This window comes from Salmo trutta, chromosome 21 (assembly GCF_901001165.1).
Source record: "Salmo trutta chromosome 21, fSalTru1.1, whole genome shotgun sequence".
NCBI lineage: Eukaryota > Metazoa > Chordata > Actinopteri > Salmoniformes > Salmonidae > Salmo > Salmo trutta.
The window spans coordinates 32021241-32048366 of record NC_042977.1 but is presented as its reverse complement, the minus strand read 5'-3'; the positions used below and the strand labels follow the sequence as shown (position 1 = coordinate 32048366).

Genomic DNA, 27126 nt, shown 5'->3' with positions numbered 1-27126 from the left:
CCCTCTGGATAAGAGCGTTTTCTAAAATTACATAAAATGTAAAATATGTATTGGAGGTGGAGAGTTATCAATCTCTACATACAATGCCATATGTGTTTGTCATTGGATTGTCAAGTTGGTGGGGTAGATAATTAATTAAAGGTCCCCAGTTTATGTGTAGTGGAGCCCCTCTCTACCACACCCCTTCACATGTTGCAGCAAAACACAGCCATTACTTTTTCTTCTCCCAGAATGCACCTTGCTGTGCAGTGACGACGAAGACAACAACAAAACACAGCTGCAGAGTAGGGTTTTAGCTTGCTAGCTAACGTTACTTGAAATAAACCTGTCTTGTCACATAACCCTGGTCCAAAAAAAAAGACCCATAACAAACCATGCAAATGTGTAGTTACATAGCAATATGAATCGATCGTAAAAACTAAGATTGGGACAGACTAGCTAATCATTCCACACAGCTAGCTAGATATTCGGCTAGCTAGTAGCTAACTCGATGCCGTTAAAGCTAAACCAAACTAGCCAGCTAAGTTAGCGTGCTACCGGTAGCTCGCCAAGACTTAGGAGGAGATGGGAGAAAACAAAAAAGGTAAGAGTTTCTCTTATTGTTAGACACATGTCAGTCATGTAACATTTATGTAAATAGGAGAGGGGACTTTTAGGACCCATTCACTGTCATGGTTGTAAACTTGCAGAAATATAACGCTAGTTAGTTAGCTAAACTAGCTATCAGTAGGTAGTGGTTAGGCAACGTCTGCTAACGCTAAGTTGCTGAGAAACGTCAGAGGAAAGGGATTTAAGACATGTATTAGTTAGTTCATTGACCAAATAGCTATGTCGATATAAATTTGTCTTTAGTTCGTACTTTTGTTTGCCTTTTATTTTGTCCAACCTTGACTTCAAGCTAGCTGGCTAACGTTAGCTACAAACGTTAATGGTCTATTACGCAAGTATAGCGAGCTAACGTTAAAGCTTGCTAGCCACGGACGACGGTGTCAAGGCTTCGTATTTGATCGGCGGAGAGCCATACGGTCATGTTTCACATGTAGACAAATAATTTAGTTATCCCCGCTGGTGCGTGCCACGCTAGTTTGCTAACTTACACAGCGTATTCGCTAGCCCGGGGCGTATATCCAATGTTTTTACGTGTCTGTTGTTTGGCTGATCAAACCTGTAATTTAGTTGGCAGCTAGCCATATTGCTTGTTGTTTCTAGACAAGTTTCAATGTGAGGCAGGCGTCCTCAGTCTTGTTTACAATGTAGTTCGCCGACGTTAGCTTTTGCTTGCTAGCTAATAGCCACCATGACTCAGCCTGTAGCTAAACCCCCTGACTGCCTATTTAGTGAGTGTGCCCAAATGTAAATTTTGCTGGAGAATGAACGTTTGCCCAACAAGGAAAGTAGCAGCGTCTATTCATTTTGGAACTAGCCAGATGCTGTCAAATTGAAAGAAACATTATTTAGTTGAGTTCAACTAACTACTGAATTAGTTTAGGTTAGAAGCTCCACACGTGTGGCTGCTTTTTAGTTCTCTTCTCAATAAGGCCCGAGGGTGTGTGGTATATGGACAATATACCAGACTAAGGGCTGTTCTTAAGCACGAAGCAACGCGGAGTGCCTGGATACAGCCCTTAGCGATGGTATATTGGCCATATACCACAAACCCCTGAGGTGCCTTATTGTTATTATAAACTGGTTACCAACGTAATTAGACCAGTAAATGTTTTGTCATATACCACGACTGTCAGCCAATCATTCAGGTCTCGAACCACCCAGTTTGTAATGATCTTTTTGGGATTTGTTTTCTTACCGGTACAGGACCTCTGTCTTTCAAAGAAAATTAGCTAGAGATTGTGATTTATGTGTCAATAAATGTCTTTGGGAGACTTGAACGAATTGTCTAAAATTTAAGGTAGCTTCCAGTAGCATGAATAGTAAACAGTATAGAAAATCACAACCAAAAGTAAATACCTAGCTATTGTAAATACCTTTTTTATCTTCACAGGGTGGTGTTGAATGACTAAATGATCAAGATAAAAGAGTGTGAAGATCGCTGCAGGATTCAACATGAAGTTGTATGTATTCCAGGTCAACAATGGAAGCACTCTGACATTTGACACAGAGCTGGCTGTCCAAACGTAAGACCCATTTATTTAATCTTTCAGGTTATCCTTATCCATTTTCTACTAGTCTCTATGGAAAATGTAATTTGTGCGGAAATCAAAACATTCTCTGAACCTGTCATCTTGCAGAGTGTTGGACCTCAAACATGCCATCCAGGTCAAGTACAAGATTGCAACCCAACATCAAGTCCTGGTTGTCAATGGAGGGGAGTGTATGGTTGCAGAGAGGCGAGTCTGCAGCTACAGTGCTGGCACGGTAAATTTGCATCATTTGGAATGATTGTGTGTTTTTGGTTTGTGTTGCAGAAAGGAGCTGGTTTTGACTTGATTGATGGCAGTTTTCTGTGCAAGATGCTGAGAGAGAAAAAAAGGACGTCATAATTCCAGATGTGTTCTGTTCAAGAGTCTTGACACATTGTGTTTTTGTTTCCCAGGACACCAACCCCATATTCCTGTTCAACAAAGAGATGATTTTGTGTGACCGGGCTCCGACTATCACCAAAACCACCTTCTCTATTGAGAATGAGATGGAGCTCAAGGTGGAGGAGTCACTAATGATGCCAGCAGTCTTTCACACCGTTGCCTCGCGAACACAACTTGCTGTGGTAAATGTTTTGTTGCTTTCTGGTCTAGTTACTACTTTCTCAAAATAAGCCATCAATGTTGCTCTACCTTGTTTTACCATACTCAATATTAAAATAAGGGTACTTTATTTTTTATTCAACCTTTATTTTACTAGGCAGTCAGTTAAGAATAAATTCTTATTTACAATGACGACCTGGCAAAAGGCTTCCTGTGGGGACGGGGGCTGGGATAACAAAAAAAAAAAATATATATATATGTATATATATATGACAAAACACACATCACGACAAGAGAGACCTAAAATAACATAGCAAGGCAGCAACACATGACAACACAGCATGGTAGCAACACAACATGGTAGCAGCACAAAACATTATTGGGCACAGACAACAGCACAAAGGGCAAGAAGGTAGATACAACAATACATCACGTGAAGCAGCCACAACTGTCAGTAAGAGAGTCCATGATTTGAGTCTTTGAGTGAAGAGATTGAGATAAAACAGTCCAGTTTGAGTGTGTGTTCGCAGCTCATTCCAGTCGCTAGCTGCAGCGAACTGAAAAGAGGAGCGACCCAGGGATGTGTGTGCTTTGGGGACTTTTAACAGAATGTGACTGGGAGAATGGGTGTTGTATGTGGAGGATGAGGGCTGCAGTAGGTATCTCAGATAGGGGGGAGTGAGGCCTAAGAGGGTTTTATAAATAAGCATCAACCAGTGGGTCTTGCGACGGGTATACAGAGATGACCAGTTTGCAGAGGAGTATAGAGTGCAGTGATGTGTCCTTTAAGGAGCATTGGTGGCAAATCTGATGGCTGAATGGTAAAGAACATCTAGCCGCTCGAGAGCACCCATAACTGCGATCTATAAATTATGTCTCCGTAATCTAGCATGGGTAGTAGGATGGTCATCTGAATCAGGGTTAGTTTGGCAGCTGGGGTGAAAGAGGAGCGATTACGATAGAGGAAACCAAGTCTAGATTTAGCTTTAGCCTGCAGATTTGAAATGTGCTGAGAGAAGGGCTAATCAAGTGTAGGATTGTTTTGGCATTTTTAGTGTGATCAAACTTCTGAATACCTTTTTTATTATGCTTCTCTAGGAAATGTTTGAAGTTGCCAAGAAACTTTGCTCTTTCTGCGAACGCCTGGTTCACGATGAACACCTCCAACACCAAGGCTGGGCTGCCATCATGGCCAACCTGGATGACTGCACGCTGTCCTATCAGAAGCTACTGTGGAAATTTGACACGGCATACATGAATTATCAACAAGACTTTGAGGATATCAAATTGAAACTGACAAAGTAAGTGACTCCCTGCATACATTTTAAGTTCAATGCAATTGGAAGGGGGGGGGGGGGGGTGAATAATGCACCCCCCTGCTGTGATAGTTCAGTCAAATGAATTATTCAGGTTAAATGAATGTATCTGACGGATAAAGGGCTGTATCAGGTTATAGATCTCTGTGTGTGGCACTCCACATCAGCTAATTATGTTCATTACATTTGAGTCATTTAGCAGACACTCTTATCCAGACTGACTTACAGTACTAAGTGCATACATTTTCTTATTATTTTTTTTCCAAACCCACAACTCTGGTGTTGCAAGGGCCTTGCTCTACCAACTGAGACACACTCTCTCTCTGTCTGTCTCTGTCTCTCTTTGTCTCTCTCTCTCGGTCTGTCTCTCTCTCTCTCGGTCTGTCTCTCAATTCTCAATTCAATTGACTTTATTGACATGGCAAGTTCATTATTACTTACATTGTCAAAGCATACATATAGAAAAAAAAAAATATATATATATTTATTTATATATAAATAAATGGTGGGACCAACAGCAATAATAATAATAATAATAGTAGTAGTGGACATGGGATTACCATTAACAACAATGTTAATCAGAACAACAATACATTAAAGCAATGGTAGGAGACCAGTGTCAACATGACTGAGAAGACACGTGACATGGTATGAAAGACAAAACAAAACGGGAAATATTATCGACATTACATTGCACTTTTCACTTGCTGTCCCTCATGTTGTGACAGGAGGACACATATTTGGCTGACAAAACTGCACATTTTGGCTTTTCACCCAATAAATATTTGATTTTTTCTTCATCTTTAATAGTTTCAAATTCTTTGTATTGAATTATAGTTTGGGGAAATAAATATTTTCTTAGGTCTGAGTATTTGTCACAGTGTAATAGGAAATGCAGCTCTGTCTCTACCTGTCCCCTGGAGCAGAGTGAGCACAGCCTGTCCTCTCTGGGCAGCCAGGTTTGTCTGTGATGAACGGTCTCTATAGCCAGACTGTGCTCACTGAGTCTGTACCTAGTCAGTGTTTTCCTCAGTTTTCTATCAGTTACAGTGGTCAGATAGTCTTCCACCAAGTACTGTCTGTTTAGAGCCAAATAGCATTGAAGTTTACTTAGATTTTTTGTGGTGTCTTTCCAATAGGTGATATATTTTTCTTCTTGTTTTGTGATGATTTGATTGGGCCAGATTTTCTGAGTCCTGTCCTGAGGCTCTATGGGGTTGGTTTGGGTTTGTAAACTGAGCCTCAGAACCAGCTGGCTGAGGGGACTCTTCTCTGGTTTCATCTCTTGACATTGTAGAGCTGTGTGATGGAATGTTTTGGGGTCACTTGTTTTTAGATGGTTGTAAAATTTGATGGCTCTTTTTTCTATTCGAATGAGGAGGGTGTATTGGCCCAATTCTGATCTACATGCGTTATTTGGAGTTTCTTTGCACTTGCAATACAGTCTTGCAAAACTCTGCATGCATTATTTCAATTGGATGTTTGTCCCATTTGGTGAATTCATTATTAGAGTGGACCCCATACTTCACTGCCATATAGAGCAATTGGTTCTATAACCGACTGGAACATTTTGAGCCAGATTCTTATTGGAATTTCGATTTTAATGTTCCTTTTAATGGCATAGAATGCTCTTCTTGCTTTGTCTCTCAGCTCATTCACAGCCCTGTGAAAGCTACCTGTGTTGTTGATATTTAGTCCTAGATACGTGTAGTTTTTTGGTGTGTTCTAATAGAACTGTGTCCAAATAGAATTTATATTTGTCATCCTGATTTCAGGACCTTTTTTGGAATATCATTATATTATTATTTTTTTTATGTTAATGGTCAGAGCCCAGGTCTGACAGAACCTGTGAAGACGATCTAGGTGCTGCTGTAACCCCTCTTTAGTGGGAGACAGCAGCACCAGGTCATCTGCGTACAGCAGACACTTGATTTCAGTGTTGTGTAGGGTGATACTAGGTGCTTCCGATTCTTCTAATGTTTTTGCCAATCATTAATGTAGATGTTAAATAGTGTTGGACTTATTGGGCAGCCCTGTTTCACTCCCCGTCCCTGAGAGAAGAAGTCTGTTTGCTACATTGATTTAATAACATCATATGTTTTCCCACCAATACCACTTTCTATTAGTTTATAAAAAAATACCTTAGTGCCAAATTGAATCAAATGCTTTCTTGAAATCTACAAAACACGAGTAGGTTTTGCCTTTGTTTTTGTTTAATTGTTTGTCAATTAGATTGTGGAGGGTGTAAATGTGGTCTGTTGTACGATCATTTTTTAGAAATCCAATCTGGCTTCTGCTCAGGACGTTGTGTTAGTCAAGGAAATGATGTAGTCTGCTATTTATAATACTGCAAAGAATTTTCCACAAGTTGCTGTTAACGCAAATTCCTTTAATTATTTGGGTCAAATTTGTCTCCAATTTTATAGATTGGTGTGATCAATCCCTGGTTCCAAATATCGGGGGAAATACCTGCAGTGAGGATAATGTTGAAGAGTTTGAGTATAGCCAATTTGAATTTGTGGTCTGTATATTTGATCATTTAATTTAAAATACCATCAGCACCACAGGCCTTTTTGGGTTGGAGAGTGCATAGTTTTTCCAATAATTCTTCTTCTCTTATTGGGGTATCCACAGGATTCTGATAGTCTTTGACTGCTGATTCAAGGATTTGTAATTTTTCTTGAATAACTTTTTGTTCTGGGCTCTTTGTTATATTGCTGTAGAGGTTTGCAAAGTGATTTCTCCACATATGCCCATTTTGGATAGCCAATTCCTCCTGATGAGGTTTGTTTAATTTATTCCAATTCTCCCAGAAGTGGTTTGATTCTATGGATTCCTCAATTACATCCAGCTGTTTTCTAAAGTGCTGTTCCTATTTTGTTCTAAGGTTGTGTTTGTATTGCTTCAGTGTTTCTCCATATTGAAGGCGTATATTTTTGTTGTCTGGTTCTCTGTGTTTTTGATGAGATATATTGCTCAATAACTTTCTTAGATTTTTGCAGTCATTATTTTTCATTTTCAGTCATTATTTTTTCAAACCATTTTTCATTTTCTGTTATTTCTGGTTTGCTCTTATGCTTCTTTAGATTAGCCAAGGAGGCTAATTTGTCAAATATAAAGTTTATGTTCCAAACGGCCAAATGTACACCTTCATTGCTGTAGGAGAATGTTAAGGCTAAAAAGTTGTCCAGGAAGATTGTATTTTTTGGCTACAAATTGCTTTTTGGTAGATGTCTGTACTGTTCGCACTCCATCTATAGGCCTGTTTAGTACCATGTCATTTATTGGGCCGTGAGGCTTCATGGTTGGGTTCCACTCTTCTCAGATACACTGTGATTTTACTGTGGTCTGAGAGAGGTGTTAGTGGGCTGACTGTGAAGGCTCTGAGAGACTGGGTTGAGGTCTGTGAAGTAGTCTACAGTGCTGCTGCCAAGGGATGAGCTGTAGGTGTACCTACCAAAAGAGTCCCCTCTCAGCCTACCATTGACTATATACAGACCCAGTGTTCGACAGAGCTTCACGAGCTGTACTCCATTTTTGTTTTTCCACTTTGTCATAGTTGTTTCTGTGGGAGTATGTGGGGAGGGAAAGGTTGTTGCTTCCTGGTAGGGGTTTATCCCCATGACTGTTAATAGTGTCTTGTTCTTTTGCTGTTCTAGCATTCAGGTCTCCACAGACCAGTATGTTGCCTTGAGCCTGAAAGTGACTAATCTCCCCCTCGAGAATGGAGAAACTCTCTTTATTGAAGTAGGGTGACTCTGAGGGGGGAATGTATGTGGCACAGAGGAAGACGTTTTTATCTGTCAAGACAGCCTCCTTGTTGATTTTTAACCAGATAAAGAAATCTCCAGTTTTGATCAATTCGATCGAATGAATTAGTTCAGCCTGTCCTCTGTTCTCTTTCTCTCCTGCAGCCTGTCCTCTGTTCTCTCCTGCAGCCTGTCCTCTTTTCTCTCCTGCAGCCTGTCCTCTGTTATTTCTCTCCTGCAGCCTGTTCTCTGTTATTTCTCTCCTGCAGCCTGTTCTCTGTTATTTCTCTCCTGCAGCCTGTTCTCTGTTATTTCTCTCCTGCAGCCTGTCCTCTGTTATTTCTCTCCTGCAGCCTGTCCTCTGTTATTTCTCTCCTGCAGCCTGTCCTCTGTTCTCTCCTGCAGCCTGTCCTCTGTTATTTCTCTCCTGCAGCCTGTCCTCTGTTCTCTCCTGCAGCCTGTCCTCTGTTATTTCTCTCCTGCAGCCTGTTCTCTGTTATTTCTCTCCTGCAGCCTGTTCTCTGTTATTTCTCTCCTGCAGCCTGTCCTCTGTTATTTCTCTCCTGCAGCCTGTCCTCTGTTATTTCTCTCCTGCAGCCTGTCCTCTGTTCTCTCCTGCAGCCTGTCCTCTGTTATTTCTCTCCTGCAGCCTGTTCTCTGTTATTTCTCTCCTGCAGCCTGTTCTCTGTTATTTCTCTCCTGCAGCCTGTTCTCTGTTATTTCTCTCCTGCAGCCTGTCCTCTGTTATTTCTCTCCTGCAGCCTGTCCTCTGTTATTTCTCTCCTGCAGCCTGTCCTCTGTTATTTCTCTCCTGCAGCCTGTCCTCTGTTATTTCTCTCCTGCAGCCTGTCCTCTTTTCTCTCCTGCAGCCTGTTCTCTGTTATTTCTCTCCTGCAGCCTGTCCTCTGTTATTTCTCTCCTGCAGCCTGTCCTCTGTTATTTCTCTCCTGCAGCCTGTCCTCTGTTATTTCTCTCCTGCAGCCTGTCCTGTTATTTCTCTCCTGCAGCCTGTCCTCTGTTATTTCTCTCCTGCAGCCTGTCCTCTGTTATTTCTCTCCTGCAGCCTGTTCTCTGTTATTTCTCTCCTGCAGCCTGTTCTCTGTTATTTCTCTCCTGCAGCCTGTCCTCTGTTATTACTCTCCTGCAGCCTGTCCTCTGTTATTACTCTCCTGCAGCCTGTCCTCTGTTAGTTCTCTCCTGCAGCCTGTCCTCTGTTAGTTCTCTCCTGCAGCCTGTCCTCTGTTATTTCTCTCCTGCAGCCTGTCCTCTGTTATTTCTCTCCTGCAGCCTGTCCTCTGTTATTTCTCTCCTGCAGCCTGTCCTCTGTTATTTCTCTCCTGCAGCCTGTCCTCTTTTCTCTCCTGCAGCCTGTCCTCTGTTATTTCTCTCCTGCAGCCTGTCCTCTGTTATTTCTCTCCTGCAGCCTGTTCTCTGTTGTTTCTCTCCTGCAGCCTGTCCTCTGTTCTCTCCTGCAGCCTGTCCTCTGTTCTCTCCTGCAGCCTGTTCTCTTTTATTTCTCTCCTGCAGCCTGTCCTCTGTTATTTCTCTCCTGCAGCCTGTCCTCTGTTATTTCTCTCCTGCAGCCTGTTCTCTGTTATTTCTCTCCTGCAGCCTGTTCTCTGTTATTTCTCTCCTGCAGCCTGTCCTCTGTTATTACTCTCCTGCAGCCTGTCCTCTGTTATTACTCTCCTGCAGCCTGTTCTCTGTTATTTCTCTCCTGCAGCCTGTCCTCTGTTATTACTCTCCTGCAGCCTGTCCTCTGTTATTACTCTCCTGCAGCCTGTCCTCTGTTATTACTCTCCTGCAGCCTGTCCTCTGTTAGTTCTCTCCTGCAGCCTGTCCTCTGTTATTTCTCTCCTGCAGCCTGTCCTCTGTTATTTCTCTCCTGCAGCCTGTCCTCTGTTATTTCTCTCCTGCAGCCTGTCCTCTGTTATTTCTCTCCTGCAGCCTGTCCTCTGTTATTTCTCTCCTGCAGCCTGTCCTCTTTTCTCTCCTGCAGCCTGTCCTCTGTTATTTCTCTCCTGCAGCCTGTCCTCTGTTATTTCTCTCCTGCAGCCTGTTCTCTGTTGTTTCTCTCCTGCAGCCTGTCCTCTGTTCTCTCCTGCAGCCTGTCCTCTGTTCTCTCCTGCAGCCTGTTCTCTTTTATTTCTCTCCTGCAGCCTGTCCTCTGTTATTTCTCTCCTGCAGCCTGTCCTCTGTTATTTCTCTCCTGCAGCCTGTCCTCTGTTATTTCTCTCCTGCAGCCTGTCCTCTGTTATTTCTCTCCTGCAGCCTGTCCTCTGTTATTTCTCTCCTGCAGCCTGTCCTCTGTTATTTCTCTCCTGCAGCCTGTCCTCTGTTATTTCTCTCCTGCAGCCTGTCCTCTGTTTTTTCTCTCCTGCAGCCTGTCCTCTGTTTTTTCTCTCCTGCAGCCTGTCCTCTGTTATTTCTCTCCTGCAGCCTGTTCTCTGTTATTTCTCTCCTGCAGCCTGTTCTCTGTTATTTCTCTCCTGCAGCCTGTCCTCTGTTATTTCTCTCCTGCAGCCTGTCCTCTGTTATTTCTCTCCTGCAGCCTGTCCTCTGTTTTTTCTCTCCTGCAGCCTGTCCTCTGTTATTTCTCTCCTGCAGCCTGTTCTCTGTTATTTCTCTCCTACAGCCTGTTCTCTGTTATTTCTCTCCTGCAGCCTGTTCTCTGTTATTTCTCTCCTACAGCCTGTTCTCTGTTATTTCTCTCCTGCAGCCTGTTCTCTGTTATTTCTCTCCTGCAGCCTGTCCTTACTTAGTGAGGTCAGATCGTTATTACTGCTCTGCCTGTCTTTTTGGAGCTCTCTCACCTCCTTTGTTAGATCAGCCAGCTCTCTCTTGAGTCCGTCTCTCTCGCTCTCTCTCGCTCTCTGTCTCGCTCTCTGTCTCGCTCTCTGTCTCGCTCTCTGTCTCGCTCTCTGTCTCGCTCTCTGTCTCGCTCTCTGTCTCGCTCTCTGTCTCGCTCGCTCGCTCTCTGTCGGTCTCGCTCGCTCTCTGTCGGTCTGTCTGTCTCTCTCTTGGTCTCTCTCTCTCTCTCGGTCTGTCTCTCTCTTGGTCTCTCTGTCTGTCTCTCTCTCGGTCCGTCTCTCTCCGTCTCTCGGTCTGTCTGTCTCTCTCTCGGTCCGTCTCTCTCCGTCTCTCGGTCTGTCCGTCTCTCTCGATCTCTCTCGGTCTGTCCGTCTCTCTCGATCTCTCTCGGTCTGTCCATCTCTCTCGATCTCTCTCGGTCTGTCCGTCTCTCTCGGTCTGTCCGTCTCTCTCGGTCTCTCTCGGTCTGTCCGCCTCTCTCGGTCTCTCTCGGTCTGTCCGTTTCTCTCGGTCTCTCTCGGTCTGTCCGTCTCTCTCGGTCTCTCTCGGTCTGTCTGTCTCTCTCGGTCTCTCTCGGTCTCTCTCGGTCTGTCTGTCTCTCTCGGTCTGTCTGTCTCTCTCGGTCTCTCTCGGTCTGTCTGTCTCTCTCGGTCTCTCTCGGTCTGTCTGTCTCTCTCGGTCTCTCTCTCGGTCTGTCTGTCTCTCTCGGTCTCTCTCTCGGTCTGTCTGTCTCTCTCGGTCTGTCTGTCTCTCTCGGTCTCTCTCTCGGTCTGTCTGTCTCTCTCGGTCTCTCTCTCGGTCTGTCTGTCTCTCTCGGTCTCTCTCTCGGTCTGTCTGTCTCTCTCGGTCTCTCTCTCGGTCTCTCTCTCGGTCTCTCTCTCGGTCTCTCTCTCGGTCTCTCTCTCGGTCTCTCTCTCGGTCTCTCTCTCGGTCTCTCTCTCGGTCTCTCTCTCGGTCTGTCTCTCGGTCTGTCTGTCTCTCTCGGTCTCTCTCTCGGTCTCTCTCTCGGTCTATCTCTCGGTCTGTCTGTCTCTCTCGGTCTCTCTCTCTTGGTCTCTCTCGGTCTGTCTGTCTGTCTCTCTCGGTCTGTCTGTCTCTCTCGGTCTCTCTCTCTCTCTCGGTCTGGCTGTCTCTCTCTCTCTCCGTCTCTCTCTTTGTCTGTCTGTGTGTGTGTCCTTCCCCCTGCCACACTTGCATTAATTAATCTGTATCCAAAGATGTAAATCTAAATTCTATGGTTGTGAACTCGCTCTCTGTCTCGCTCTCTGTCTCGCTCTCTGTCTCGCTCTCTGTCTCGCTCTCTGTCTCGCTCTCTGTCTCGCTCTCTGTCTCGCTCTCTGTCTCGCTCTCTGTCTCGCTCGCTCGCTCTCTGTCTGTCTCGCTCGCTCTCTGTCGGTCTCGCTCGCTCTCTGTCGGTCTGTCTGTCTCTCTCTTGGTCTCTCTCTCTCTCGGTCTGTCTCTCTCTTGGTCTCTCTGTCTGTCTCTCTCTCGGTCCGTCTCTCTCCGTCTCTCGGTCTGTCTGTCTCTCTCTCGGTCCGTCTCTCTCCGTCTCTCGGTCTGTCCGTCTCTCTCGATCTCTCTCGGTCTGTCCGTCTCTCTCGATCTCTCTCGGTCTGTCCGTCTCTCTCGATCTCTCTCGGTCTGTCCGTCTCTCTCGGTCTGTCCGTCTCTCTCGGTCTCTCTCGGTCTGTCCGCCTCTCTCGGTCTCTCTCGGTCTGTCCGTTTCTCTCGGTCTCTCTCGGTCTGTCCGTCTCTCTCGGTCTCTCTCGGTCTGTCCGTCTCTCTCGGTCTCTCTCGGTCTGTCCGTCTCTCTCGGTCTCTCTCGGTCTGTCTGTCTCTCTCGGTCTCTCTCGGTCTCTCTCGGTCTGTCTGTCTCTCTCGGTCTGTCTGTCTCTCTCGGTCTCTCTCGGTCTGTCTGTCTCTCTCGGTCTCTCTCGGTCTGTCTGTCTCTCTCGGTCTCTCTCGGTCTGTCTGTCTCTCTCGGTCTCTCTCTCGGTCTGTCTGTCTCTCTCGGTCTGTCTGTCTCTCTCGGTCTGTCTGTCTCTCTCGGTCTCTCTCTCGGTCTGTCTGTCTCTCTCGGTCTCTCTCTCGGTCTGTCTGTCTCTCTCGGTCTCTCTCTCGGTCTGTCTGTCTCTCTCGGTCTCTCTCTCGGTCTCTCTCTCGGTCTCTCTCTCGGTCTCTCTCTCGGTCTCTCTCTCGGTCTGTCTCTCGGTCTGTCTGTCTCTCTCGGTCTCTCTCTCGGTCTCTCTCTCGGTCTGTCTGTCTCTCTCGGTCTCTCTCTCTTGGTCTCTCTCTTGGTCTGTCTGTCTGTCTCTCTCGGTCTGTCTGTCTCTCTCGGTCTCTCTCTCTCGGTCTGGCTGTCTCTCTCTCTCTCCGTCTCTCTCTTTGTCTGTCTGTGTGTGTGTCCTTCCCCCTGCCACACTTGCATTAATTAATCTGTATCCAAAGATGTAAATCTAAATTCTATGGTTGTGAACTGAGATTTGACATGTCCTTTTCTAGACTGGGGACAGCAGTCTCAGTCATGGCCAAGATCCCCCTACTGGAGTGTCTGACCCGCCACAGCTACAGAGAATGTCTAGAGAAGTCTTGCTCCACTCCAGCCAAGAACTCCCATGAGACCGAGGAGGAGAAGTCCACTGACTCTGTGCTCTGCCCCACCCCCACCGAAACACAAAGGAGCTCCACCAAGCTACCTTTGTCAGTCTGTGCTCCAGGGGCGGGGGGCTCACCTGACCCCGCCCAAGCCCAGGAAAGCAGTGAGATGACTGACAGTAGTGAGCTGAGGGCAGCCCTTCAGGAGGCAGACTCTCCAGAGAGGGCCAACCCCCCGTCCTTCAACGTCACACTGCTGGACTGGATCAACGTTCAAGACCGGCCCAATGACGTGGAATCAGTCGTGAGGAAATGTTTTGACTCCATCAATAGGGTGAGTCACTGTTGTTGTTTGTGTCTGTATGTTGCCTTTACTGTGCCTGTCTGTATTTGTGTATGTGTGACTGAATAGGCCTCTGTGGCCTTGCCATGACTCCGCAGTGTAATTCTGTTTCAACATGAGTCCACAGTCAGTTATGAGAGTTTATTCAGAAACAGTTGGGATGGAGCGATATCATCCTTTCTATTTCAGCTGGACCCACGCATCATTCAGCCATTCTTGTCGGAATGTCGAGACACGATAGCCAAACTGGATAATCAGAACATGAAAGCCATCAAAGGGCTTGAGGACAGGTTATACGCTCTAGACCAAATGATAGCAAGCTGTAACAAGTTGGTCAATGAACAGAAGGAACTTGCTCAGGTAAGCAAAATAGGTCTTATCTAAATTGTTATTTTACCAAATGCCAATAGTCAATAAAACACTGTATAGAAATTAGCCTATTCATTCAAATGACTACTTGATAAAACTATGTACTGTATACTGCAATCAAGCTTTTAGTTTAAAATCTGTGCATGAAATCTAACTAAACTCCCCTATTAATCAATCTATTGGTTGTTAGGGATTTCTGGCCAATCAGAAGCGTGCTGAGAACCTGAAGGATACGTCTGTGCTGCCTGACCTGTGTCTTAGTCACGCCAACCAGCTGATGATCATGCTGACCAACCACCGGAAGCTTCTGGACATCAAACAGAAGTGCACCACTGCCAAACAGGAACTGGCGAACAACCTACAAGTTCGACTCAAGTAAGACATCTGTTCATCTTTGTCATTTTTTATTAAGATGTTCTCCGTGCATCTTCATCCCAGAAGCCAGAAAACATACTGCTGAAAATCCCTTGAGCAATGAAATGAACCAAATTTCTCTACTGAATCCAGATGTGTAACTGGTCAAATACAGCCATTGAAAGCACGAAACAAACTAAGCTAACACTGTAGAAATAATGCTAACTTAGCCAAGCTAAAGCATCCTGACCACTGTGAATGTAGATGGTGCTGCTATGTGATGCTGCACGCGGATCAGGACGGAGAGAAGCTGCAGGCCTTGCTGAGGCTGCTGACAGAGCTGATGGAGAGGGTCCGGGTGGTGGACGCCCTCAGCACCGTGCCTCAGATGTACTGCCTGGCCGTGGTGGAGGTGGTGCGCAGAAAGATCTTCATAGGTCACTACAGAGAGGTCAGAGCACAGGACCATCATGTGACCACTTCTCAAAACCCAATCCCAACCCACATCTCCCCTCAGTTCCAACTTGCAGACCTAAAACAAGCCTCAACTTCCAGCCGGGCCTACAGATATGGGGTGAAACTCAAATTGGAGGGAAAATAGTGTAAATTCTGTTCTTCTCTTTCTCTCCTCAGTGGGCCTGTGCTCTGGTGAAGGATGGAAAACGTCTCTATGAGACTGAGAAGTATAAAAGGGAAACGTTTGGAAAGTTGTTCAGTAAGTTCCTTTATTTAAAAAAAAAATCCCATTTGGTGATATTTAACGAGTGTCCCCTCTGAAATTAACATACATTCATTCCTACCAACAGCTGAGCTGACATAAAGCTCTGTGATCCTCTTTGCAGGGAAATCTTTTCTCAGAAATCGCTTGTTTAGAGGACTTGACTCATGGCCCCCCACTTCATTTTGCGTAAGTAGTCAGTCAAATCTCTGTGTTTTTTTAACATCTATTTAATTCCCCAAATATTGTAATCCAATCCATTTCTCTTGTTTTTGTTGTTTATCCCTCTTTTATCGTGTAGACGCGAAAGCCCAGAAAGTTTGACTTTGAGCTTCCAGATATTTCCCTTGGTGACCTGCAGTACTTAAAGACCTGTTGTCCTACAGAGGTGCAGCCTTTCCTCAGGTAGGCCGTGGTTTCCCCCTCGTGCATAGTGAAGCAATAACCATGCATGCCTGCCTTACGTTTTAGTTAACTTGTGAACACTTGGCTGTATTATCTGTTGTAATATGCAGTGCAATAAACCTGCTACTTTTCCCCAGGCTTCCAACACTGTGTGACTTTGAGCCTTTGCACCAGCACGTGGAGATGCTTCAACAGTTGGTGCTAGCTACTCAAGCTGCCAGTGTGGACGAGATGTCTCGAACTATCACTGACTTACTGAGCGAACAAAGGGTGATCACAATCTACAATGGAATTTGCACTGGAAATAATCCAAAAGCACAGAGATCACTGTCCCTTAATTGCATATTCTTCACTCACTCCCCTTCTCATTTCTGTTCCTCCAGGTGTCGTGCAGCCAGAGTGATCAGAGATCCACGGCAGCGGTGACCCCGTTAACCACGTGGTCCAACAGCACACCGGGGACCACCTTTACCTCCTCCGTGACCCCATCCTCTCTCAGTCTCCCGGGCCCACTCTGCCAGCCCCTCCCTGGCCACGGCCCCACCACGCTGGAGGACCTGTCCCCAGACAGCATCGACGCCCAAACCTTTGACTTTGAGACCATTGGCCACCCCAACATGGACCCTGTCCTGCAGCAGGCCGGTTCCCTGGACCTGGACTCCCTGGCTGAGAGCCCCGAGTCAGACTTCATGTCGGCGGTCAACGAGTTTGTGATCGAAAACCCGCCCACCCCCATCAGCGACCCCACCAGCCCAGGGATGATGGTGGAGTCGCTGTACTCTTCGGTCATCAACGCCATCGACAGCAAGCGCATGCATGACACCACCGCTTTAGAGAGGGAGAACTCCAAGATGGCCGCGCTAAAGCTGAGCATGGAGAAGTACCGCACTGCCGCCGAGGAGTCCCAGACCAACCTGCGGAGCGTCAAGGATGACCTGTACCGCCACAGAGACCTGCTGCTGAAGGAGCAGCGAGACTTTGGCTTCGCCCTGAAGACCATGACCAGTGAGGTGTGCAACATGGTGGACACCATCCGTAATAGAGAGAAGGAGCAGCACCAGGCCGAGCTCCTCTCCCTGCAGCAGGACCACGAGAATCAGCTTCAGGCCCTGATGGAAGAGAACCAGGTCAACAAGAACATTGTGAAAGACGTGCAGCGGGGCATGCTGGAACTGGAGGGGCTGCTGGAGCACAAGAAGGAGGAGCTTACCCAGCTGGAGGTCGAGAGAGAGCACTGGGCCGAGGCAGAGAATGGACACACTCAAATGGCCAGGGACCTGGAGCAGAAGATCAGCGATCAGGCCCAAGAGGTGCAGACCCTAGTTTCCTCCAGAGACTCCCTGGCCAGCCAGCTGGAGACGCTGCACATTGAGATCAAGCGCGGCCAGCAGAAGATCCGCCAGGAGCTGGAGGAGAGGATGAGGCAGCAACACCAGGCCCAGCTAGATACCCTGGTCCGGAAGAACCAGGAGGCCCTGGAGCATCTGGCCACAGAGAACAGAGCCAAGCTGAGCGAGGTCACTGACCTGCATGCCGCCACCCTGACAGAGAGGGACTGCCAGCTGATGGACCTGGAGGCCCGGGTCATCGAGCTGGCTGACCTGCGCTGCAAGCTGGAGGTGGAGCTGGCCCTGAAGGAGTCTGAGACAGAGGAGGTGAGGCTGCTGTACGAGGAGGCCAAGCAGGGGCAGCAGGAGGCCAATGTGGGGAAGGCCACCGTGGAGGCTGAGACCCAGTCCCTCAGCGAACAGCTAGCCCAGGTTAACAGGCAGCTGCAGGCCAAGAACGAGGAGTACGAGACGGGCTTGGCTGAGCTGAGGAGGCTGATGCGGATGGAGAAGGACCAGTGTATCTCTGAGTTGGCGGACAGGCACGAGGAGGAGAGGAACCAGCTCCACAGAGAGCTGACCGCCCTGCAGCAACAGACCCTGGACACCGAGAGGAGCCGCGTTGAGCAGCTGCAGAACCTCCAGCGAGACCTCGACCTGCAGACAGCGGCGCTGTGCGAAGATAAGGAAAAGCAGCGGGGGATTTCTGAGGAGCAGGAACAACACTTAAGGACCGTTATCTGCGATTTGCAGGTGGAGAACGACCTGCTCGCCAAAAGAATAGAGCAGGACACACAAACAGCCCAGGAACGTTTGGAGAAAGAGAAGGCCTTGAAGGCTGCTGTACCAGATGACTTTAAAGACTTAAAGCAACAGAAGGTGGAGAGGGAGAAAAGACTGTTAGACAAAATTAGGCAACTTGAATGTGACCTTCAGGAAAGACAATCCTCTGGAAGGTAAGAGCTAATGAATGCCCCACTGCTCTCTACTTGCATTAAACAGACAGCTGTGATTTGCTATAAACATGTAATTCGCCTTGTAATGAACAAGGTAACTATTTATACAGATCATTATTAGCTGTGACATTAGCTTCTCCATGTGATATACTGTATCTAATATAGCAAACATTTGAGTGAATCCCACCCAGACTTCAGCCTGTGTTGACTTCAGTGAGCTGTGGTGTACCCTGAAAATAGCACTTTTGTAATGTGGCATAGCTGCATTTAGGGTTGGGGTGTCCTGAAAAAAGGGCCTGTGTTAAATGCTAGGGGAAACCAGCACTTGTACTGTATACTGTGTCAAGCATGCATGTGGTTGGAGGTTTTTGACATACCTGTTGCCAAAGGGATTAAAGTTTAAGTTGTGAGGAGTTAGTATTTATTTTGACCTGGTCTGTCTGTCTGTCTGTCTGTCTGTCTGTCTGTCTGTCTGTCTGTCTGTCTGTCTGTCTGTCTGTCTGTGTCGCTTGTCTCTGCCTGCCTGCCTGTGTCTCTGTCTGCTTGCCTGCGTCTCTGTCTGTCTTCCTGCCTGCGTCTCTGTCTGCCTGCCTGCCTGCGTCTCTGTCTGCCTGCCTGCCTGCGTCTCTGTCTGCCTGCCTGCCTGCGTCTCTGTCTGCCTGCCTGCCTGCGTCTCTGTCTGCCTGCCTGCCTGCGTCTCTGTCTGCCTGCCTGCCTGCGTCTCTGTCTGCCTGCCTGCCTGCGTCTCTGCCTGCCTGCCTGCCTGCGTCTCTGCCTGCCTGCCTGCGTCTCTGCCTGCCTGCCCGCGTCTCTGCCTGCCTGCCCGCGTCTCTGTCTGCCTGCGTCTCTGCCCGCGTCTCTGTCTGTCTGCCTGCCTGCCCGCGTCTCTGCCCGCGTCTCTGCCTGCGTCTCTGCCCGCGTCTCTGCCTGTCTGCCCGCGTCTCTGCCTGTCCGTGTCTCTCTGCCTGTCCGTGTCTCTCTGCCTGTCCGTGTCTCTCTGCCTGTCCGTGTCTCTCTGTCTGCCCGTGTCTCTCTGTCTGCCCGTGTCTCTCTGTCTGCCCGTGTCTCTCTGTCTGCCCGTGTCTCTCTGTCTGCCCGTGTCTCTCTGTCTGCCTGCCTGCCACTTGTGTCTGTGTCTGTCTGCCTGCTACTTGTGTCTGTCTGCCTGTTACTTGTGTCTGTGTGTGTCCCTCAGAGAGGCAGGGTTGTCGGAGGTACAGACAGAGGGTCGGGGGTCTGATGCAGGGGCTCCTCTCTCCCTGGACTCTGCATTGCAGGAGCATCTGCAGCAGGAGACAGCCTCGCTGCACACCCAGCTGGAGCTCCTGGAGAGGAGGAAGAACGAGGAGATGCAGAACCTCAAGACCTCCCTCATTGCAGAACAACAGGTCAGTGTTAGGCTAGTCCTCCCCAGATCTTCAGAAGGTTCCTCTGTCAGTATTGACCAGCACCTATCTAGATACACTACCATTTAAATCCTATAGTCTGTCGTTTGTCTGCCTAAAATGTTGAGTTTTTATCTAATTGTTAGCCAAATGTTATATATATTTTTTAGCATTTGTCTCCAATTAGCTTTCCTCTAAGTAGGTCTAATTGTGATCCACTGGCAACTGCAAACAAACTGACCACCAGTGACCAATATCTAAAATTCTTCAAATACTCCATTACATCTCCTAAGTCTTAGTCACCCCTTAATGAAGCAGGTCTGTGGGGCCTAGGGGCCTTAGAGCACAGTGTTCTCATGTTGTCTTGCTTGCTGGGGAGCAGTCCAAATGGGAATCTGATACTAGTCTCTGTGTGTGACCCTCTTGGTGGAACGTGGTTAGGCCTAAACCATGTTGTTGGGAGTAAAAAGCTGTTAGAACAAGTTAGAAATATTGGTGAGAACACATTATGCCTCACAAATATATATATTTTTTTACTATTTCTATAAATTATTATTATACTCATAGGTTTTGCTACCAAGCCCAAGATCCTCCTAGCTAGCCCAAGATCCTCCTAGCTAGCCCAAGATCCTCCTAGCTAGCCCAAGATCCTCCTAGCTAGCCCAAGATCCTCCTAGCTAGCCCAAGATCCTCCTAGCTAGCCCAAGATCCTCCTAGCTAGCCCAAGATCTTATGTTAAAGTGAGCAAGCTTCATTGTGGTCTATTGTTCTGAGCCATGACTCAACCCTCAGTTGACTCACTGAGCCTGTCACCTGTCTGGTAGTTCTTTGTCCTCTGTGACTGCCTCACTGTGTGTTAACTTACCTCCCAGACAATGCAGTAGCAGTATCTGGAAGTCTTCATTTCCCCCTCCTCCCTCCCCAGACTAACTTCAACACTGTGCTGACGAGAGAGAAGCTGAAAAAGGAACAGATCATCAATGATCTGACAGAGAAGCTGCGGAAGGTTACCCAGCAACAGGAGAAGGACAAAGGTACAGGACAAACAGACACGTACAGCTATGACACTATGAGAGAACAGAATGATTTATGCCTTCTGAAAACTTAATGTGCTGGATATACTGAAACTAGATTGCATTTTCTATGCTGTTATTGGTTTGTGGTTCGTTCAATCCTTGAATATGTTGGTTGATTGTGTTGAAAGTCAGTCTTGCTGCAGTCCATTTATCCTGATATGTTCACTGTGTGTCTCCAGGTCTAATAGAGACACTGTCTGAAGACCGGGCCATCATCATGCAGGAGAAGAAGCAGTTGGAGGAGGACCTGAACCGGCTGCGCAGCACCGCCCTGGTGTCCTCGGCCTACTACAGCCCAAACCCCTTAGCTCTGGAGCCCACTGGAGCCGGGCCTGGACCTGGGCTTTGTCCTGGTCCTGGGACTGAAATTGAGGTTGGGGCTAGAGCCTGCTACTCAGAGCCCTTCCTTGACCCAGACAGACTGGCCTCTGTGGCCGCCATCAGAGAGGACGACAAGGTGGACTCAGCTGTGGAGGCCAGTATGGTGACCGTACAGTAAGCATCTCCCAAACATAAATAGTCCAATAAACAGTCACTCATAATAACCCCCTAACATCGCAATGAATCTGTCATTTTATAGAAATAAGTTAAGCTTTGACAGATCTACTTGTCAAAATATTTGTCTAATGGTACCTGTTTAAACTTGGAGACTTATTTGGTTGAACTGAGGACAGTGATAGCCTTTGAAAGGCATTAGACCAATTTATGAATAGAAGTTGTAAGCTGTCAAAGAAAAATGTTGAAGATAGTAGTAGCATGTCAGTTTTAATGTGTAAAAGATGAAGAAGGATGTTGAAAGTACTTGTTTGAGATAGCCAGACAAGGATGGATAACGTGAGGACAAATAAGACAGAACAAGGGAGGCTAGGAATGGAAAATGTAAGTTATTTCTTTCTTTTTACTTTTAACTACAGTCAAGCAGGCTAGCAATCATAATTACCCCATAGAAGGTCACTCTAAATTTATATTTATGCTTGTTGAATCTTCATCTTTCAAAGTAAGAATTTGTTTGAATGATTCTCAAATGTGTTAAAAGCTGTCACCACAGTGATCTGATTATTCGTCCGTTGTTTCCTTATCAGCGATAACATCCTGATGATATCCGAGGAGAAACAGCGGATACTGTTACTTGAGAGGGTGAGTAGACGCCTCTATGACATAATCTTCTAAATGGAACCAGAGGAAGTTAGGCTCATTGAATGAGGAATTACAATACTAATAGGATCTAAACTCAGCAACAAAAAGAAATGTCCTCTCACTGTCAACTGCGTTTATTTTCAGCAAACTTAGCGTGTGTAAATATTTGTATGAACATAAGATTCAACAAGTGAGAGACAAACTGAACAAGTTCCACAGACGTGACTAACAGAAATGGAATAATGTGTCCCTGAACAAAGGGGGGGGTTCAAAATCAAAAGTAATAGTCAGTTTCTGGTGTGGCCACCAGCTGCATTAAGCACTGCAGTGCATCTCCTCCTCATGGACTGCACCAGATTTGCCAGTTCTTGCTGTGAGATGTTACCCCGCTCTTCCACCAAGGCACCTGCACGTTCCCGGACATTTCTGGGGGGAATGGCCCTAGCCCTCACCCTCCGATCCAACAGGTCCCAGACGTGCTCAATGGGATTGAGATCCAGGCTCTTGGCTGGCCATGGCAGAACACTGACATTCCTGTCTTGCAGGAAATCACACACAGAATAAGCAGTATGGCTGGTGGCATTGTCATGCTGGAGGGTTATGTCAGGATGAGCCTGCAGGAAGGGTACCACATGAGGGAGGAGGATGTCTTCCCTGTAACGCACAGCATTGAGATTGCCTGCAATGACAACAAGCTCAGTCCAATGATGCTGTGACACACCGCTCCAGACCATGACGGACCCTCCACCACCAAATCGATCTTGCTCCAGAGTACAGGCCTTGGTGTAACGCTCATTCCTTCGACGATAAACGCAAATCCAATCATCACCCTGGTGAGACAAAACCGCGACTCGTCAGTGAAGAGCACTTTTTGCCAGTCCTGTCTGGTCCAGCGACGGTGGGTTTGTGCCCATAGGCGACGTTGTTGCTGGGGATGTCTGGTGAGGACCTGCCTTACAACAGGCCTACAAGCCCTCAGTCCAGCCTCTCTCAGCCTATTGCGGACAGTCTGAGCACTGATGGAGGGATTGTGCGTTCCTGGTGTAACGCGGGCAGTTGCTGTTGCCATCCTGTACCTGTCCCGCAGGTGTGATGTTCGGATGTACCAATCCTGTGCAGGTGTTGTTACACGTGGTCTGCCGCTGCGAGGACGATCAGCTGTCCGTCCTGTTTCCCTGTAGCGCTGTCTTAGGCGTCTCACAGCATGGACATTGCAATTTATTGCCCTGGCCACATCTGCAGTCCTCATGCCTCCTTGCAGCATGCCTAAAGCACGTTCACGCAGGTGAACAGGGACCCTGGGTATCTTTCTTTGGGTGTTTTTCAGAGTCAGTAGAAAGGCCTCTTTAGTGTCTGAAGTTTTCATAACTGTGATCTTAATTGCCTACCGTCTGTAAGCTGTTAATGTCTTAACGACCGTTCCACAGGTGCGTGTTCATTAATTGTTTATGGGTTTATTGAACAAGCATTGGAAACAGTGTTTAAACCCTTTACAATGAAGATCTGTGAATTTATTTGGATTTTTACGAATTATCTTTGTAAGACCGGGTCCTGAAAAAGGGCCGTTTCTTTTTTTGCTGAGTTTATATGGGTTGTTCTAGAATTTGGCTTGAGTTGTTTGTCCTAACGTGTGCTGTCATATTTCAGACTTTACATATGAAGGAAGAGGAAAACAAGCGCCTCAGTCAAAGACTGGTAGGTTTGATTCAATTTGATGACTGATTAGACAATGTGGAAATGTTGCTGTTAATATAATGTGATTGTTTAACTGTTCTAGGGCAAAAAAACTACCAGAAATTGCCATTTCTTGATACATTAATTTTTCACATGGTTTCCATGTGTATGGTTGTCCCCCACGATGAAATCGGGGAGGGGACTGTGCATCTGTCTCTGTACGTTTGTACGTTAGTCACACGCGATATGTCAGACAACACTGGCCCGATTTTGACGAAACTTGGGTGAATGATGCGTTTTGCCGTATACATACGGCATTTACAAAATTACACTGATAGACCCAATGGGGGTGCTATAGGAATCAACTGAAATTCTAAAGTTTCAGCATCTGTATCTCCTATACCGTTTGAGCTTGAATTGTTGTCACTAATTGGCGCTGCATCATTTGTGGGGGACAGCATGTTTACTATTGCCTTGTTACTTATGGATATACACTCATTGGCCAGTTTGTTGGGTACACCCATATTGTACTGGGTCGGACCCCCCTTTGCCTCCAGAACAGCCCGAATTCTTCGGGGCATGGAAACATTGCTCAATTGGTATCAAGGGACCTAACGTGTCATTACACTACTGCCACCAGCCTGTATCATTGACACCAGGCTGGATGGGGACATGGACTCATGCTGCTTAGGCCAGATCCTGACTCTGCCATCAGCATGACGCAACAGGAACTGGGATTCTGTTTTTCTATTCTTCAATTGTCCAGTGTTGGTGTTTGTGTGCCACTGGAGCTGCTTCTTGTTGTTTTTAGCTGATAGGAGTGGAACCCGGTGTGGTCGTCTGCTGGAATAGCCCGTCTGTGAAAAGGACTGACGAGTTGTGCGTTCCAAGATGCTGTTCTGCACACCGCTGTTGTACTGCGCCGTTATTTGCCCATTTGTCACCCGCCTGTTAGCTTACACGATTCTTGCCATTCTCCTTCGACCTCTCGTCAACAAGCTGTTTTCGCCCACAGGACTGCTGCTGAGTGGATGTTTTTTGTTTGTCGCACCATTCTCCGTAAACTCTAGACACTGTTGTGCGTGAAAAGCTCAGGAGGCCGGCAATTTCTGAGATACTGGAACCAGAGCACCTGCCACTGACCATCATACCATGCTCAAAAGTCGCTTAGGTTACTCGTTTTGCCCATTCTAACGTTCACTCGAGCAGTAACTGAATGCCTATCTGCCTGTGTTATATAGCAAGCCACGGCCACATGACTCACTGTCTGTAGGAGCAGAATGGGGTGGAGTACCTAATAATCTGTATTAGTGTGTATCCCATTAGAATTCATTTAGCTTTGACACAGGTATTGTCAGTGTACCCCAGTCTATTTTACCCCAGCTCCACTAGATGGCAGTAGCATCAAACCTTATATCCCTGTCCAGCAGACCTAGGAGGTTTCTGAGCCCTAACAGTAACTTCCTTCCTCCAAAAGGAAAATCAATACAGTCCTTCAGGCAGTTAAACATATTGCACCACTATTGCACACATACCTAAAAAGTTGCATAAAAATAAGTGCCAAAACGTATATGTTCCAGCAAATACATTTCACGCCATACGGTGGTGGTATTGACAGCTGCCATGCAAAGATCAGTCAGACTAGGAAAGCATCCATGACCAGCAGTGTCAAGAAGATCATACTCACTCTTAACAACCATTACCTTTCTCTCTTTGTAGATGTCTCAAAGCATGTCCTCGGTGTCGTCACGGCATTCAGAGAAAATCGCCATCAGAGAGTAAGCTTATAAGATTGCCACATAAGTGCTGATGTGTAGAGTGTGTAGATACAGTGCTTGTACGTTTTCTCCTTTGTAAAAAATGAAATTAGTTTTCTCCAGCAAATCTCTGTTTTTCAGCAGTATGAACATCAAAGCTTTTTTATTTGTGTTTTTTATTTAATTTTTTGTCTCTTAATATCTGGTTCATCCTTTTGTTGTATCTAGTATCTAGCACCATTTTGTGTCAAGGTTGACCTCTGTGTCCTTTTCAGTTTCCAGGTTGGTGACTTGGTTCTGATCATCCTAGATGAAAGGCATGACAACTATGTACTGTTCACCGTGGGTCCCACCCTGTACTTCCTCCACTCCGAGTCCCTCACTGCACTGGACCTCAAACCAGGTCAGACTATCACCATAGCCTATACTTAAAAAACAATATGTAGCTAAGTTATTATAGAATATTTACTTACTAAGTTATAATATACAAAGTTATATACAATTTTAACTTTTGTTGCGTAGATACAAAGTTGCATACAATATATAATATACAATTATACAAAGTTATTGTATAAAAGAAGACATGTTTTGTTGAACAAGTTGTGCAAAAACAAGCACTTATCTCCTCTTTACAAACTCTAAATATTGATGAATTTATTAACTTGGACAACTGAATTGGAGTAACCTATGTCAAAATGTTTGTATTGATTGTATTGGTTTTATTCTGTCAATCACTGACAGATCCTATGTTTACTTCAGCATCAGGAGCCTCAAGACGGCCGTGGGTTCTTGGAAAAGTGATGGAGAAGGAATATTGCCAGGCGAAAAAGGTAATTAGTATATAGGTAATGAATTGTAATAGTCATTTAATAGTCCAGTAGTATAGGACAGTAGCTTTTCTTAATATAGATTGTCATTAAAGAAGGTAAAATGCTAATTATAATAGTAAATTAATAATCAACTAAAATAATCAACAATCACAGGGTGATGTTTTAAGAACATGTATGTGGTGACTGTTTCCCTTAGGCTCAAAACCGCTTCAAAGTTCCTTTGGGCACCAAGTTCTACAGGGTGAAAGCTGTTTCATGGAACAAGAAAGTATAATATAGCCAAGTTATGAGCTAAAATGTATGTTTATATTGCATAGAGTTTTAAATAGACTCTCACATCATACATAATTCATAAATACATCTCTTATCAACTTGAAAATGAAAAGAAAGATAATAATCATGCTATTATTTGGGCTTTCAGTTCAACATCCCATCAACCCTCTCTCTTTTTAATCCAGAAGATTTGTTATTGTGGACCAAACACTATTTCTTTATTAGGGCATGGCCCTAAACACTGGCAGAAAGCTATTAATACCTGTGTGTAAATTGAACAAAAAGTATTTGGATGTTTATATATTTAGTTATCATTCATTATCAGCATTTGTCCTCTTTGTGGAAAATACTGTATCATTACCAACAACAAATGAAAATATACATTTATTATAAATGTTTATGAAGGAATGTTCATGGCATGCATATTGATATATTTTCTTTGATTTCACTTATCCAGTTAAATGTCGTAGTTGGAAGTGTAGTAAATGCTGTTTGTTACTCACAGAGCAGTATGGCCCTGTGTTAATACTGACATGTACATTTTGGCCGACTGGTGAAAGCGGTCGTCATTGCAATCCTTGAAAATGCACTTTCAAAAAACAACGCTTTTTGTTGATTCAAAAGGGAAGGAATTGTGCTGTCAAAAAAAAACAAACGCAAAAATTAACTACAACAGGTCAAAACTTCCCTCTATCATAGAATATTGATATGTAGAAAGGAATACTTTGCTTGTGACCGTGTTTCATTACTGGATGACATTGTACATTACCCATCATTCAAATCACACAAGTAACAATAAATGACTGTATTGTAAAAGAATTTAGAGTTTTGAAACAATAAAAGATTGACCCCAAAAAACTTTACTGCACTGTTATTTCTATACAAAACTGAAATACTCACCCATAAAAGCATTGGTGGTTTATAAAATATTTACACACAAAATATAAGACATGACATATAGACAATGTTTTAAAAAGATCCAATTCAAAAAAGTATGACATAAAATTTCCATGATGAGCAACATCTCAAAGTGCAGCATTAGAGAGAATATCATATATCGAATATACCTCTAATGACCTGCACATGAGGATTGCAGTGGAAACTCATTTATGGAAATCCTGTCACTGAGCTGATCCTGCCTTTGGAATGCTCATAAGGACATAGGAAGGAAAATGCTACTTCTGTAGTTAAAGGACAAGCAATGCATTCATTACACTCAGTGACAACCTGCCTGTTTTAAAACCTGGTTTGCTGGCTCTTCAGGAAATATAGTAGGCCAATATTAATGCTCACTATCTAAGGACATTTAATTAGAATATTTTCATTGTACAACAACAAAATCATTGATAAG

At 45.6% G+C, this 27126-nt stretch overlaps 1 protein-coding gene across 3 annotated transcripts; it reads left to right on the top strand.

The window, feature by feature from the left end:
* Positions 1-214: 214 nt before the first annotated feature.
* LOC115157182 (RB1-inducible coiled-coil protein 1) lies at positions 215-26633 on the top strand. 3 transcript variants are annotated; one of them, XM_029705211.1, is made up of 24 exons: positions 215-583; positions 2000-2132; positions 2247-2373; positions 2552-2722; positions 3798-4000; positions 13078-13504; positions 13703-13873; positions 14073-14257; positions 14501-14687; positions 14870-14951; positions 15079-15143; positions 15256-15359; positions 15497-15629; positions 15743-17643; positions 18839-19031; positions 19954-20062; positions 20284-20599; positions 21187-21241; positions 22889-22936; positions 24635-24693; positions 24948-25075; positions 25414-25502; positions 25699-25800; positions 25924-26633. In XM_029705211.1, the coding sequence occupies exons 2-23, from the start codon at positions 2062-2064 to the stop codon at positions 25774-25776; spliced, it is 4902 nt and encodes a 1633-aa protein (XP_029561071.1). In that variant the 5' UTR covers positions 215-583; positions 2000-2061; the 3' UTR covers positions 25777-25800; positions 25924-26633. The 3 variants fall into 3 exon arrangements, with proteins under 3 accessions (XP_029561071.1, XP_029561073.1, XP_029561072.1); XM_029705213.1 differs by having other exon boundaries at positions 25438-25502; positions 25699-26633; XM_029705212.1 differs by having other exon boundaries at positions 25432-25502; positions 25699-26633.
* The last annotated feature ends 493 nt before the right edge of the window (positions 26634-27126 follow it).

Coding starts and splice junctions, on each gene's coding strand:
- LOC115157182 (XM_029705211.1), top strand. CDS start 2,062: ATGAAGTTGTATGTATTCCAGGTCAACAATGGAAGCACTCTGACATTT. Junction 2,133..2,246: donor ACAGAGCTGGCTGTCCAAAC/GTAAGACCCATT, acceptor GTCATCTTGCAG/AGTGTTGGACCTCAAACATG. Junction 15,630..15,742: donor ACTTACTGAGCGAACAAAGG/GTGATCACAATC, acceptor CTGTTCCTCCAG/GTGTCGTGCAGCCAGAGTGA.